At 62.3% G+C, this 13,032-nt stretch overlaps 1 protein-coding gene across 6 annotated transcripts in view; it reads left to right on the top strand.

Annotated features, from left to right (window-relative positions):
• The window catches only part of TSNARE1 (t-SNARE domain containing 1), a 136,486-nt gene that overhangs the window by 107,482 nt on the left and 15,972 nt on the right, over positions 1 to 13,032 (top strand). For 5 of the 6 annotated variants that reach the window (XM_037732497.1, XM_037732496.1, XM_037732495.1 and 2 more), the window contains one exon: positions 555 to 716. In XM_037732497.1, coding sequence (XP_037588425.1) covers positions 555 to 716 — 162 coding nt within the window. The remainder of the gene's footprint in view (positions 1 to 554; positions 717 to 13,032) is intronic. The other variant, XM_037732494.1, reaches the window with a different exon arrangement.

Genomic DNA, 13,032 nt, shown 5'->3' with positions numbered 1-13,032 from the left:
AGTGGTGGTAATGTGGGGTGTCAGTGGTGGTAATGGGGGTGTCAGTGGTGGTAATGGGGGGGTGTCAGTGGTGGTAATGGGGGTGTCAGTGGTAATGGGTGTGTCAGTAGTGGTAATGGGGGGTATCAGTGGTGGTAATGTGGGGTGTCAGTGGTGGTAATGTGGGGTGTCAGTAGTGGTAATGGGGGTGTCAGTGGTAATGGGGGTATCAGTGGTGGTAATGTGGGGCGTCAGTGGTGGTAATGTGGGGTGTCAGTGGTGGTAATGGGGGTGTCAGTGGTAATGGTGTCAGTAGTGGTAATGGGGGTGTCAGTGGTGGTAATGGGCGTGTTAGTGGTAATGGTGTCAGTAGTGGTAATGGGGGTGTCAGTGGTAATGGGGGTGTCAGTGGTGGTAATGTGGGGCGTCAGTGGTGGTAATGTGGGGTGTCGGTGGTAATGGGGGTGTCAGTGGTGGTAATGTGGGGTGTCAGTGGTAATGGGGTATCAGTGGTGGTAATGGGGGTATAAGCGGTAATGGGGGTGTCAGTGCTAATGAGGTCTGTCTGTCATCGGCAGAGTCCCCAGGCCCCATTTGTGGAGCTGGCTGATGATGAGAAGATCTTTAATGGGAGTGACAACGTGTGGCAGGGCCAGGAGCAGGCGCTGCTCCCAGACATCACTGAGGAGGACCTGGAGGCCATCCGGCTGCGGGAGGAGGCCATCCTGCAGATGGAGGTGAGGTCGGCGCGGGCCAGCACGCTCACTGTCCACACTGCACTCGTGGAGGCTGGGGACCTGGGGAGCCCAGGTGCCAGCCCTGCTGCACCATTGCTTGCCCTTGGCCTGGAGGGGCTGGAACCAGGCCCCCATGGCCTTGACCATGCTGACCACCTCTCTCTGGCCTTTGGGTCCAGTCAGGGAGATATGGGAATCTGGGAGACCCATCCTCATGCCCTCCTTCCGGGGCTCTCCTTAATAGGGCATGGCCCTCTGGCGAGGGGCCAGGGCCTGTGCTGGGGTAGCCCCTCGGTCACTGAGGCCATTTGCCTTGCTGCGTGGTTAGACTTCAGGAGGCTGTTTAGCTCCAGTGAAGGTGATTTGGTACTTAATGCAGTTCCCAGTAAATTTTCCTGAAAGCTGGAATAAATTGCTCAGAGCTGAACCTGCAATTTGGTGGTGCTGCCAGCAGTTGGTGGGGTGAGCTGTCGGGGTGCAACTGTAGAATGTGAGCACTGGGTGTGGCTTATTCTTGGTTCCTTTAAAGATTTCCTGTGTATAATGCCGGCTGCCAAACATGTCTCTAGACCATGGGTAATCTCTTCGAGACAGTTGCGAAAACAAAGTATCCTAAGAGGCACACGAGTCCAGGCAGGTGTGTATGTGTGTGTGAGTCCGTGTGTGTGTGCGTGCATGTGTGAGTGTGTGCATATGTGAGTGCATGTATGTGAATACATGTGTTTGAGTACATATGTGTGCATGAGTGTGTGGGCATGTGTGAGTGCATGTATGTTCATGAGTGCATGTGTGAGTGCATGTGTGAGTGCATGTGTGAGTGCATGTGTGTGCATGAGTGCATGTGAATATGTGTGTGTGCATGTGAGTGCATGTGTGTTCGTGCATGTGTGTTCGTGCGTGTGTGTGCGCACGTGAGTGCATGTGTATTTGTTCATGTGTGTGCATGTGAGTGTGTGTGCATGTGAGTGTGTGTGCATGTGTATGTGAGTACATGTGAGTGCATGTTTGGGCATGTGTGAGTGCATGTGTGTGCATGTGTGGGTGCATGCATGTGTGAGTGAATGTGTGTGCGTGCATGTGTGAGTGCATATGTGTGAATGTGTGTGCATGTGTGCATGCATGTGTGAGTGAGCTGCTTCTCCCTTGAGTACTGAGTGCACTTAGAACACAGGAGTCAGGCAGCATGGTGGGGACACGCTCTGTTGGCGGTGGTATCTGAGCCTCTGTGTGTGACCCTGAATGTCCTTCCCTTCTTCTGGCCCCCTCATCTGTAGAAGGTGCTAGGGCCTTCCCACTCTGAAGCTCCCAGGGGCTGGGTTTACAGAACAAATGTCTGCTAAGAGCCGATTCTTCTAGAAAAGCAGAGGCCTGCCAGTAAGTCAGCTAAGTCACTGGCTTAGGACCTGTGGCCAGCTCTGCTTTCCCCGGGAGCAGGCCTTGCACCCTTGAAGGAAGGGGATATGCACAGTGCTGGGGCCCAGCCCACTTCTCCCTTGCCCCTTCCTTCCCTGGCCGCCACCTCTGTGCCTCTGCTGTGGCACCCCTTACATTGGCCTGGTGGAGGAGTGCCCATTTCTTGAGACCTGCGTTCAGGGCCCTGCCACCTCCGTGAGGTGTCCTCCCCTTCACCCTTTCCCATCCTTGAGCTCCCCAGGGAGAAAGGCACCGGCTCTGGGCCTGTGGCTTCTCTCTGGGGCTGGATGAGCCCTTTGCTCTTGCTGAGATGCTCCAGAGAACCACCTGAAGCACAGAGAAGGTTTCCATAGCTCCCTGCTGGCACAGTGAGGCCCACTGTTCCTGGAGAAGCAGAGAAACGGGAGCCCAGAAGCTCCTCCAGGAGTGCCAGCCTGAAGCCTTCATGTCCAGAGAGGCAGACGCACCTGCTTCCCCTTTGTGCCAGAACCGAGATCCTCCTGGGAAGGTCCCGTCACAGCCCAGTGGGCAGCCAGGCTCAGCCGTCCCTTGTGGGGCAGAGTGACGTGCGGAGAGGGGAGGCACTGCTTGTTGATTGAGTCCGAGGGGTGGAGGCCGCTCACAGAAGCTCCTCCTGCCAAAGGCCCCAGACCCCCCCCGACACAGGGCTTTGGGCGTGAGGAGGTGGGAGAGGGCAGCACGCAGGGGAGGCGGGGCTCCTGCGCAACAGCAGAGCTGGCCCACCTCCAGCCTCCTGGCAGCTAGCTTGGCAGCATCCACGGAACGGGTCTTGGGGTTCTGGTGTGGCGCCTTCACTCAGGTGCTGGTTCTCCCTGTCCAGGCTGGGAGTCCTGTTCCCAGGGCCTTGTGAGGGCTCATGCTGGTGCAGGACGGGGTTCAGAGGAGTGGAGGCTTGGGCCGGCTGCCCCACCCGCGGTCCTCTGTGTGAGGGCCTGTCCATCTGGCATCCTAGCCCCAAGTTTCCTCTGGCGCTCTGTGTGGCGAGTGTGGGCCGAGTAGCGGCCTTTCCTGGGGCAAGGGTGCCCCACGTGGAGGCCACTGCAGTTGTCAGTGGAGAGATGGGGGGCCTGGGTCTGGGCGGGAGAGGGGCCGGGGCTCTGAGCCGAGGGATGGAGGGGCCGGTTCAGGGCGGGAGAGGAGCTGGGGCTCTGGGCTGAACCGAATTCACTCAAGGGCCTGGGCCTGCATCCAGATCAGAGGACCCGGGTGGGTTGGGCTTTGCCTGTGGCCCTTGGGATCCCTCACAGCTCAGCACTGTGCTAAGGACGAGTAGCAGGGGGACTAGGAGGGGGACCACATAGGCAGGCCCCATGGCCAGCCTGGCCCTCCCAGCCTGTTTCCTTGCCTGCAGCTGGGGTCTCAGAGGATGTGGAGCCTCGTGCCAGCAAACAGCAGGTCCGGGACAGAGGGTGACGGGGTGGTTCTTGGAAGGCACCTGTGCTGAGCACACATCACACTGCAGCCCTCCCTCCCTTTGGTCTCTGCAAATGGGAAAAACAAAACACAAATTGTCATTAGCCTTCAGGAGGCCCTCCCCCGGGTCTGCAGTGGCTCTGTGACAGTGGCTCCGGTGTGACGACTGAGAAGCTGAGACGCAGCGGAGGCCCCATGTCTCAGGCCCTGCCGGTTCAGTGGCTCTGGAGCCATCTTTGCAGCCTGAACAGGGCGGGGGGTGGGCGGCGGGGTTTGTGGGACTGTATCACGCACCTCGGCTGGCTGCAGCCCGTTCCTCTGGAAGCCAGTACTTCTCCCCTCTTCTCCCCTCCCACATTCACTGGGGACTTTGGAATTCGCAAGGTTGTATGGGTTTAGAAGTCTCCCAGGGAGATTTGAGGTCCGAATGAGCCCCCTACATGGCCAGCCCTCAAGGACTTCCTAGGTGGATAGTGGGGGTGTGAACATGTGGGGCACCTGAGGCCCAGGCGGGGACCAGCGTCAGCCAGTTCCTGGGCACCGCCCTTCTCCTTGTTCTGGGTTTCCTCAGCATCTGTGGCCTGCTGTCAGGCAGGGTGTGGGTCGGGGTGGTGTTGGGGGCTCCTGTCTGCTGGGACTGTCGGCCCCGCCCAGCATCCCTTTCCTTTGTCCTCCCCAGCATCATCCTTGGGACAAAACGCAGGCCCAACTGGGGACATGCTGTCCTGGCTTTGGGCCCGTGCCCACTCACTGGCTGGATGACTCTAAACCTTGATTGGTCTTGGTTGTTTCATCTGTGAAGTGGGCAGGTAGAGGGATGTCCTGTCCTCAGGGACCTGCCAGCTTGGAGAGCCCATGTGGCCATAGGCAGAGTGTAGTGGACCCTGTGGGAGGGTGGGCTCTCAGAGGACCCTTGGGTGCCGTATGGCTGGCTCAGGAGGCCCGGGGGTGACTGGGCAGGAGGCAGTGGAGACTATGCCAGCCTCGGGTCTGGGCAGTGACCTTGGCGCTGTGGCCTCCCAGGCCTGGTGCAGTTGGATTCTGAGTGAGGGTGTCCTGCCCCTCCTGGGGAGGCTGTTGGGGCCGCCGGGACCCACCCTGAGGACCCTTGCTGGCTTCCATGTGCCCCTGAGCACCCCCCCCATCCGAGCACCGGAACCCCCCCTGAGGACCCTTGCTGGCTTCCATGTGCCCCTGAGCACCCCCCCAATCTGAGCACTGAGACCCACCCTGAGGACCCTTGCTGGCTTCCATGTGCCCCTGAGCACCCCCCCAATCTGAGCACTGAGACCCACCCTGAGGACCCTTGCTGGCTTCCATGTGCCCCTGAGCACCCCCCCAATCTGAGCACTGAGACCCACCCTGAGGACCCTTGCTGGCTTCCATGTGCCCCTGAGCACCCCCCCAATCTGAGCACTGAGACCCACCCTGAGGACCCTGCTGGCTTCCATGTGCCCCTGAGCACCCACCCCGATCTGAGCATTGCTGCTTCCATGGTGTGCTCTCCTCAGGGAGGCCCTCCCCACCGTGCTCAACTGCCCTGTTTCCCTGCCTACTGCTTCCTGAGGGGGTCTCTGGTAGGTCCCTGCCCCAACAGATGGTAAGCAGCCCTCGCCTGCCTGGCATCAGTCCCATCCCCAGAGCCTGGAGTAGTGGGCTCTGCACAACCTGCTGGAACTTACAGAATAAGCATGTCAAACTGGCCGGCGCCCCCAGAGACAGTGACTGCCCTTCCCCCACTGTGGCCACCCCTCCCACCATAGTGACCACCACTTTCCTCCATAATGACCACCCTCCTCCACAATGACCACCCCTCCCCCACAGTGGCCACCCCTCCCACCACAGTGACCACCACCTTCTCCCATAATGACCACCCTCCCTGACAATGACCAACCCTCCCCCATGAGTGACACCTCCCTCCCCCACAGTGACCAGTTCCTGTCCCATGAGTGACACCTCCCTCCCCCATGGCAGTGACCTCCTCCCTCCTCCACAGTGTCCACCCCTCCCCCATGAGTGACACCTCCCTCCCCCATGAGTGACACCTCCCTCCCTCATGACAGTGACCTTCTCCCTCCTCCACAGTGACCACCCCTTTCCCCATGACAGTGACTACCCCCCTCCCCACAGCGACCACCCCCCCTCCCATGAGTGACCACCTCCATTTCCCATGACAGGGACCGCCCCCTCCCCTGTGAGTGACTTCCCCCTCCCATGACAGTGGGCGCCCCCTCCCTGATGATAGCATGCCTGTCCCCAGTGCTAGGCCTGTGCTGAGCCCTCACTGCTGGCCTCCAGGGTGGCCTCAGCTGCCACAGGTAGCGTCTCATCCACGTGCACAAGACGTCCTGCAGAGCCACGCTGCGGGGCTGTGTGGGAGGTGCAGGGAGAGGCTGGGCCAGCCCCAGAACATCCCCAGCCCGAGTCTGGGCAATGGCCGGCCTCCAGGCCGCGTTTGTCTTTACTGGTTTCTGCCGGGCGTCTTTCTTTTTCTGTCTGTGTGAGAACAGACTTGATAAATACGGTAACGTTTATCCTGGAGCAGAAGAGGAGCCGCCCAGGTGCCGGTGGAGGGTGAGGGCTGCCGGCGAGGGGCGGCCTGCTCCCGGTGCGTTCCGTGGCTGCTCACTGTCTGCAGTGCGGCCGTCCTTGGCCTGCGTGGGGCCCTGGCCCTCTCCGTGGTACTGGGAGTCTCCACCAGACAGGCCCTGCCCCAGCTGTGTACACTGGGTGTTAAAGGGCAGAGCGGCCACCTGAGAGTGAGCAGGGCCCGGGATGGCTCAGTGCACAAACTCCCTCCAGGGAGGACTGCAGGCCCACTTCCCAGTGTGAGAGTCCTCGGGGCTGGAACCCAGGCAGTCTGACCCCGACCCGAGTGCCGTCTGTCTCTGGAGGGTGCGGGGCCTCTAGGCCTGGCATTTGCACTGTGCCTTTGACCTGGGGCTGCCCGCCATCTCCCAGGTGAGGTTCGTAGTGGGAGGAGTCGCGCCAGTCACCAGTGGGAGCTGAGCCTGCATACGGGTTGCTTAGATGGGAGGCAGCTTGAGGGGTCCCGGAGCATTGCCTGTCCCCCTTCCTACCTGAGCTGAGATCCCCTGTCTCTGGCCTTGCAGCCTTGGGTGTTCCCTGGTGCTGGTCCCGGGCTAGAGCTCTTGCCTCCCAGGATTCTGGCTGTTGGGTATCCAGATGCCGCAGGGACAGGCAGCCTCCTGGCCAGTGGCCCTGTCTGGATGGAGAAGATGGAGAGGCCATTCCCATCTCATCGCCGGAAGTGTGGGCTTTAATTGTGTTTGAGCAGCAGCATGAGCATGGGCGTGGGTGAGGAGGCGTCTGGACATCCAGTTATGTCGCATCTAGGAGCACTGCTCATCCCGCAGCGGCAGCTCCCTGCAGGCTGTCCGCTGCCCTTGGCCGTCCGCCTGTCCAGCCAGGCCCTCCAAGCGCCCGCAGCTCTGCTGACCCGTATGGACCCTGCTGACTGGCCCCGCTTCCTCTTGGCCTTGGCCTGGAGAGAGCTGGCTTCCAGGACAGCTGCTTCTGTCCTCTGCACTGAGTGGTGGGACTCCCAGAGGAGCCAGGGTGCCCATGGCTGCACAGCAAGGCCTCCAGCTGCCGCCAGGAGCCCAGGCCAGAACCATGCCCAGAGTCCTGGCTGGCACTGTCATGCCGGTCCTCCCAGGTCGCTCTCTGAGCCCTGGTGTCCAGCCCCTGACAGGTGGTTGGGAAGGGGAAGGCCCTTGAGGTGGTGTCTGCAAGGTGCTATGCCCGCCAGGAGTCCCTGTGACCCTGTGGGTGAGGGCGTGAAAGGTGAGGGACAGCCCGCAGTCTGGTATTGGGGCTCTTATTGTTGCCCCAGGTGTGAGCAAGGCGATCCCCGGTGCGAGCGAGGCAATCCCCGGGTGATAGCCAGGCGATCCCCGGGTGCGAGCGAGGCGATCCCCGGGTGCGAGCGAGGCGGTCCCGGGTGCGAGCGAGGCGGTCCCGGGTGCGAGCGAGGCGGTCCCCGGGTGCGAGCGAGGCGGTCCCGGGTGCGAGCGAGGCGGTCCCCGGTGCGAGAGCGAGGCGGTCCCGGGTGCGAGCGAGGCGGTCCCCGGGTGCGAGCGAGGCGGTCCCGGGTGCGAGCGAGGCGGTCCCCGGTGCAAGAGCGAGGCGGTCCCGGGTGCGAGCGAGGCGGTCCCGGGTGCGAGCGAGGCGATCCCCGGGTGCGAGCGAGGCGATCCCGGGTGCAAGAGCGAGGCGGTCCCGGGTGCGAGCGAGGCGGTCCCGGGTGCGAGCCAGGCGATCCCCGGGTGCGAGCGAGGCGATCCTGGGTATAAGCAAGTGATCCCTGGCTCACCCCTGCAGGCCCAGCCCTCCAGTTCTGCCCAGGGCTCTCCACACCCTGTTGGCCTTCGCCGCTTCTCCCCTCCAGCGCCCTTCCGCACACCTCCCTCCGCCTTCCCTCTGGCCACCCTGCGTCCTCTCAGGTCCCCGGGGGTTCCGGCCTGGCAGACCCTGGAGCAGTTCGCTCTTTCCTCCTGGCCTCGGGCTCCCTTGTTGCCCCTGGGTGGGCCGCCCCGCCCCTGTCCCTGCACCCCCAGGTGTGGCCTAGGTCACCTTTTTTATTTGGCTAAGTTGGGGAATAGGGTGGCACTAAGGGGAAGCTTAGTGCCAAGGCTGGGCAAGTGAGGCCCTCCTTTCCTGCCCCTACTCCAGCCCCTCTTCCTGCCTGCTGAGGCCCCCATAGGGCTAAAATGCATCCCCCCAGTGTGTGGGCAGATGTGCCAGGCCAGAGCCAACAGGTGGCATCTGGACGCCGATAGCATCCAGTTAGCAGGAGATGACCCTCGATCCGAGGAGGCCAGTGCTGTCCGGCTGCCAGGCTGGTGGGAGAGATGGCAGCCAGGTCTCCAGGAGGCTTCCTTGTCCCCTGCGGAGGGGAGCCGGCAGGCTCAGGTGTCTTCTAGCCAGGGAGAAGTAGGAGCTGGTCCAGGATCCTGGGCCCAGCCACAGCCGCACCACTGGGCCATGTGACCCTGAGCAGGTCTCTCCTGGAGCCTCAGTTTACTTATCTGTAAAATGGGCATGGTGACACCAGCCTTTGCTGGCTACAGGGCGAAAGTGCCATGGTGGAGTGTAACTGCGGCCTGGGAAGAACCCGGGCTGGGAGGTGTGGCCCTCGCTGTCCACCTTCCCCACACCCACCCTCCTGTCACGCTGGGGACCAACACCTGCCCCTCCCTCCTTCCAGCCTCCTGACCTTCCCCCTCGGGAATGTGGCCAGGCTCCAGGGTGAGCAGGTGAACCCTGGGCTTTGATGTTGGCTCAGCAGCTCACTGTCCACCAAGGGGTTAGCCTCGCACTGCCGCCAGCTGGGGTGTCGTGCCCCTGAGCCCAGTTGACTACAGCTGTGGGTGCTGCTGATGGCCTGCGGTGTGGCTGCTTCGGGGAGGGGCTTGCTGTGTCTTGTGGCCGCCTAAGGAAGGAAAGCACTCGAGCCTCGGAAGTGCCGAGATCCTGGGCCTTCTTCACGTGGGGTCCTGGGGCTTCCTGGGGCAGGAAAGGCGAGCCGTGCTCTGACACGTGGCCCCCCTCACGCTGTGTGCCAAGTGTGGGGGAGGCGAAGTCTTGCTGCCCAGCGAAGAGCCCTGGCTGTTGGGTATGCTTCTGTGTTGTGTTGGGCTGTGGGTCTGTACTGGCGGGCACCTGGTGAGGGTGTTCTGCCTGCCTTGGTCTGGTATGGGGTTGGGAACCGGCTCTCTGGGCCTCTGAGGGGCACTTGGCAGGTCCCGTGCAGCCAGGAGCAGGACTCCATGCTCAAGGTGCTTTGGGGCTTAGGGGGCGTCCTGAGGGCCCAGGACAGTCTTCCTGTGGTCTGTGTCATGTCTGCTCTTTCCGTGTCCTCACTCCACTGATGACCTTGACCTTGACCTTGCTTCTCATGTCATGGAGAAACAGAGCTCTTAGAAGAGTGTGTCCCCGGCCTCTAGGGGCCCGGCCTGCGCCTCTCCAGGGGCACCGGTGGGCTGCTTGCACCACAGCTAGCCCGTGGCTCCTGCCTGGCCATCCCACCCCCACACGCCCATCTTGCGCCCTCACGTTCCCCTCTCCGATTTTGCCCATCACAGGCACACTGCAGTCATGCCCACTTTCCAGAGCTCCCATGAAAACAGGTGCTGCCCCGGCCACCCGCCCCTGGCTCTGGTACTCCTTCACTCCTCCCCGGCCCTCGCCTCGCTTCCGCAGGGGAAGCTCATGGATGCTGTGGGCCAGAACTTGCCCCCGGGCAAAGCCGAGACCGCTTCCCCTGCCCAGCAGCCTGGAGAGCCGAGGGTGGAGTCTCTCATGTGCCCACATCTCACATTGGCTGTTTGCTGGGATGCGGGCTGGGCTCTGGGCTGGAGCTCCACGCTTGGCCTCTCCCGTGGCCTGGCTTCTTCCCGGTGCAGAGGCTGGGCCCTGGAGGATGCTGCCAGGACCCTGGCAGAGCCAGAAGGAAGCCGAGCCTCAGAAGCCCTACAGCATCCCTTCTCTTACATTCTGCTGGAAGAAGGTTGGGAGTAGGGGCGTGCGTTGCTGTGACCCTCCACGGGAAAGGCACAGCTGCCCCTCACTCCCGTTGGACTCCCCACCCCGGACGCCTCCCAGTTCCCTAGGTAGGCCCGGCCACCCCTGCTCCTGGCTCCTGTTGTCCGAGGCCCAGAGCACCCTCCTCCCAATGCCTGAGCCGCTGGCTCCCTTCCATCTGCGGGCCCTGACTCCAGGGGTGTGCTCTCCCCCCAGCCGCCCCTGTGCTCGCCTCACACGCTGTTGGGTTCTCTTGTGAGGATTTCTGTCTTGCCACCGGAATGTAAGCCCCGTGGAGGCAGCGGCGTGGTCACGGCTGCGTTTGCAGCAGCTCACAGGCCTGACGCTGCCTGGCATCTGGCCGATTGCTGCATGCACAAATGGATGGGTGTCGGTGCTAGGTGGGGTGGGTGCAGGAGGGCTGGGCCGGGGGCTGGGCGTTTCTATCCTGGGACCCCATGAAGGATGTGTGTTTAACGGAGGACTCTGATGCCATGATTTATGCGCATCTCAGCCCACACCAGGGCTCTGTGAGAGCTGCACTCCTACGTTCTGATGTTGTCAGAGATGACGGTGGCTTGGAGCAGACCCATCGCTTGGCCAGGGTCACACAGCTCACCCGCCGCAGAGCTGGGATTCGAGCCCAGGTGCCGACTCCAGCACGAGGCCGTCCTCGCCGTGACCTCTGAGAGCCGACGCTCGCTTGGCCTTTCTGAGATGAGGGTGGTGGGATTCGTCTCCAAAGTCACCCGCAGGTCCAGAGCCAGGCACAGAAAGAGCCAGAGCCCCAGGAACCAATTACTTAACCCTCAACTGGATGCCTGTCCTGAGCAGTGGGCGGCGGACAGCAACACGCCTCCCCAGGCTGGAGGGGTTGAAGGGGACAGGCCCGTGCCAGGCTCACTGGGGCACCGGTCCAGAGCTGACCTCCTGCTTCCCGCCGGCTCTGCCCACCTGCCCCTCCGTGTCTGCTCTGCGCTCCCCCCACCAAGCCCATGTCACCTGTAGGAGCTCCTGAGCAGGCGTCACCTGACCCAGGTACAGAGCTCAGAGTACGCCAGCTGCTCTGTTGCCATGGCTACCTGGCGGGCCTGGGACGGCGGAGGATGGGATGTGGAGATAGCCCAGGCAGGGCCCCAAGGCCCCAGGCAGAGCCCAGTAGGCCTGCCCTGTGGTTGGCATTGCACTGACCTGGCTGACCTCTGGCTGTAAGCGAGTTGAGTGGATAAATGCATGCGGCGTGGTGACTGCATTAACTGGAATAGTCGTCTTTGAAGGTGGATGGTTGCCAAGATCCTAATTATAAGAGATGGTGTGATAGAGAAACGCAGTGATGTTTCCTCGTTGTTCTGGGAGGGAACTCACGGGCACACACCCCGGTTTTATTATGTCTCGCGCAAGGTGCTCTTCCCATGGCGCCAGTGAAAGAAGAGAAAGAAAATTCCCTGAGAGCTTTTAATGAGTTCTAGTTTTAGAAGCAGGCTGAACAATAATTGCATGATTTAACCATCTACTGAGGTGAGGTGTTCTTTGGTCTCTCCTACTCTCCCGCTGTCTGGCTGCCGTGCCAGGGGATTGCCTGCCTGCCCCCTGAGAATAGCCCCTCGGGCAGGCCCCACCTTCCTTAGCCTGTCTTTGGCCTCTCTGTTGCTCTGGGACTAAGGACTGGACTTCTCTCTGGAACCTAGCTCCCACCTAGGCCCTGGGGGAGCCTAGGTCTCTGGCAAGTCCCCCAGGTGTGCCTGGGAGTGGAGCTGCGCCTGCCCCGGGCATCCCCCTCAGGAGCCGAGGCCTGCCCAGGTGCACAGGGCGCAGGGCACACAGTGCCTGGGGGGACCCACCCTGCCAGCTGCCTGCCCGACTGGCCCTCGTCTGGCTCTGGGGGTGGAGGCCCTCTCTGGACCCATCCTTGGGATCTGCCCACACCATCAGCCACAGGCCTAGCTGCAGGTCCCAGCCCGCTGCTCCCGCCCGGCTCTGCTGCAGCCATGGGGCGCGCTCAGCTTTTTATTTGTCCATTGGTTCTGAGGCCAGCACTGGGCCAGGACGAAGGAGACTCCCCAGGAAGTCCCAGCACCCGCCGGTGATGTGGGAGGAAGAGGCACAAAAGCAGGCAGTGCCTCCGGCTCCCCTCCCGTCACCAGCATCTGGCACCTCTAGGGTGGGCTTCAGGGCGCACCCGGCCCCGTCCTTCCGGCAGGCCTGAGGCAGCATGGTGGTGTACGTAGCCCGAGTGGCTGATGTGAGGACCTGGGTTTCTGGGGCTGCCTGTGCCCTGAACAGCCTCTTGGTTGGTTCTGTGAGATCCCGGTACTGTCGCCTGGAGGGGTAGTGGGACCCTGGCCTCCAGCGATGGCGTCGGACTGGGGAGCAGGGAGGAGCCCCAGGCCACGCTTTTGGGGTTACGGAAGTTGACTCTGGTGTCAGCGGGGGATACCCAGTGCAGGGGCCGTGTGTGCTCGGGGCTGTGCCTGGAATGCTGAGGCCGAGCCTCAGGGACTCACAGCTGCCCCTCTTCCACCCTGCCCAGCAGCTGTCCCAGGCCCCTGAAAGGCACTGGACTCTGGGCCTTGCTCAGCCACAGCCCTCCCTGGCATCTCACCAAAGCTGCGTCCCCACAGGCTGGGCACGGGCTCAGAGCCATGCTTCCCTCAGGGGTACAGCAGCACCATGTCAGTGCGGCCCTTCTCCTCTCCTGCTCATGGGAAGCAGATTGACTGGTGCATACACGGGGCCCCATCCCATGCCAGTGGTTGCAGCACAGGCATCCTCAAGGGAGGCCCACTGTTCCTGAGGTCTGGCCGGGGTCCTGGGTTCCACGTCTTGGAGGGAGGCCCGCTGTCCCTGAGGTCTGGCCGGGGTCCTGGGTTCCACGTCCTGGTGGGAGGCCCGCTGTCCCTGAGGTCTGGCCGGGGTCCTGGGT

Source organism: Cebus imitator, unplaced genomic scaffold (genome assembly GCF_001604975.1).
Source record: "Cebus imitator isolate Cc_AM_T3 unplaced genomic scaffold, Cebus_imitator-1.0 Scaffold449, whole genome shotgun sequence".
NCBI lineage: Eukaryota > Metazoa > Chordata > Mammalia > Primates > Cebidae > Cebus > Cebus imitator.
Note: the sequence above shows the minus strand (reverse complement) of the source record. Positions and strands in the feature narration are given on the sequence as shown.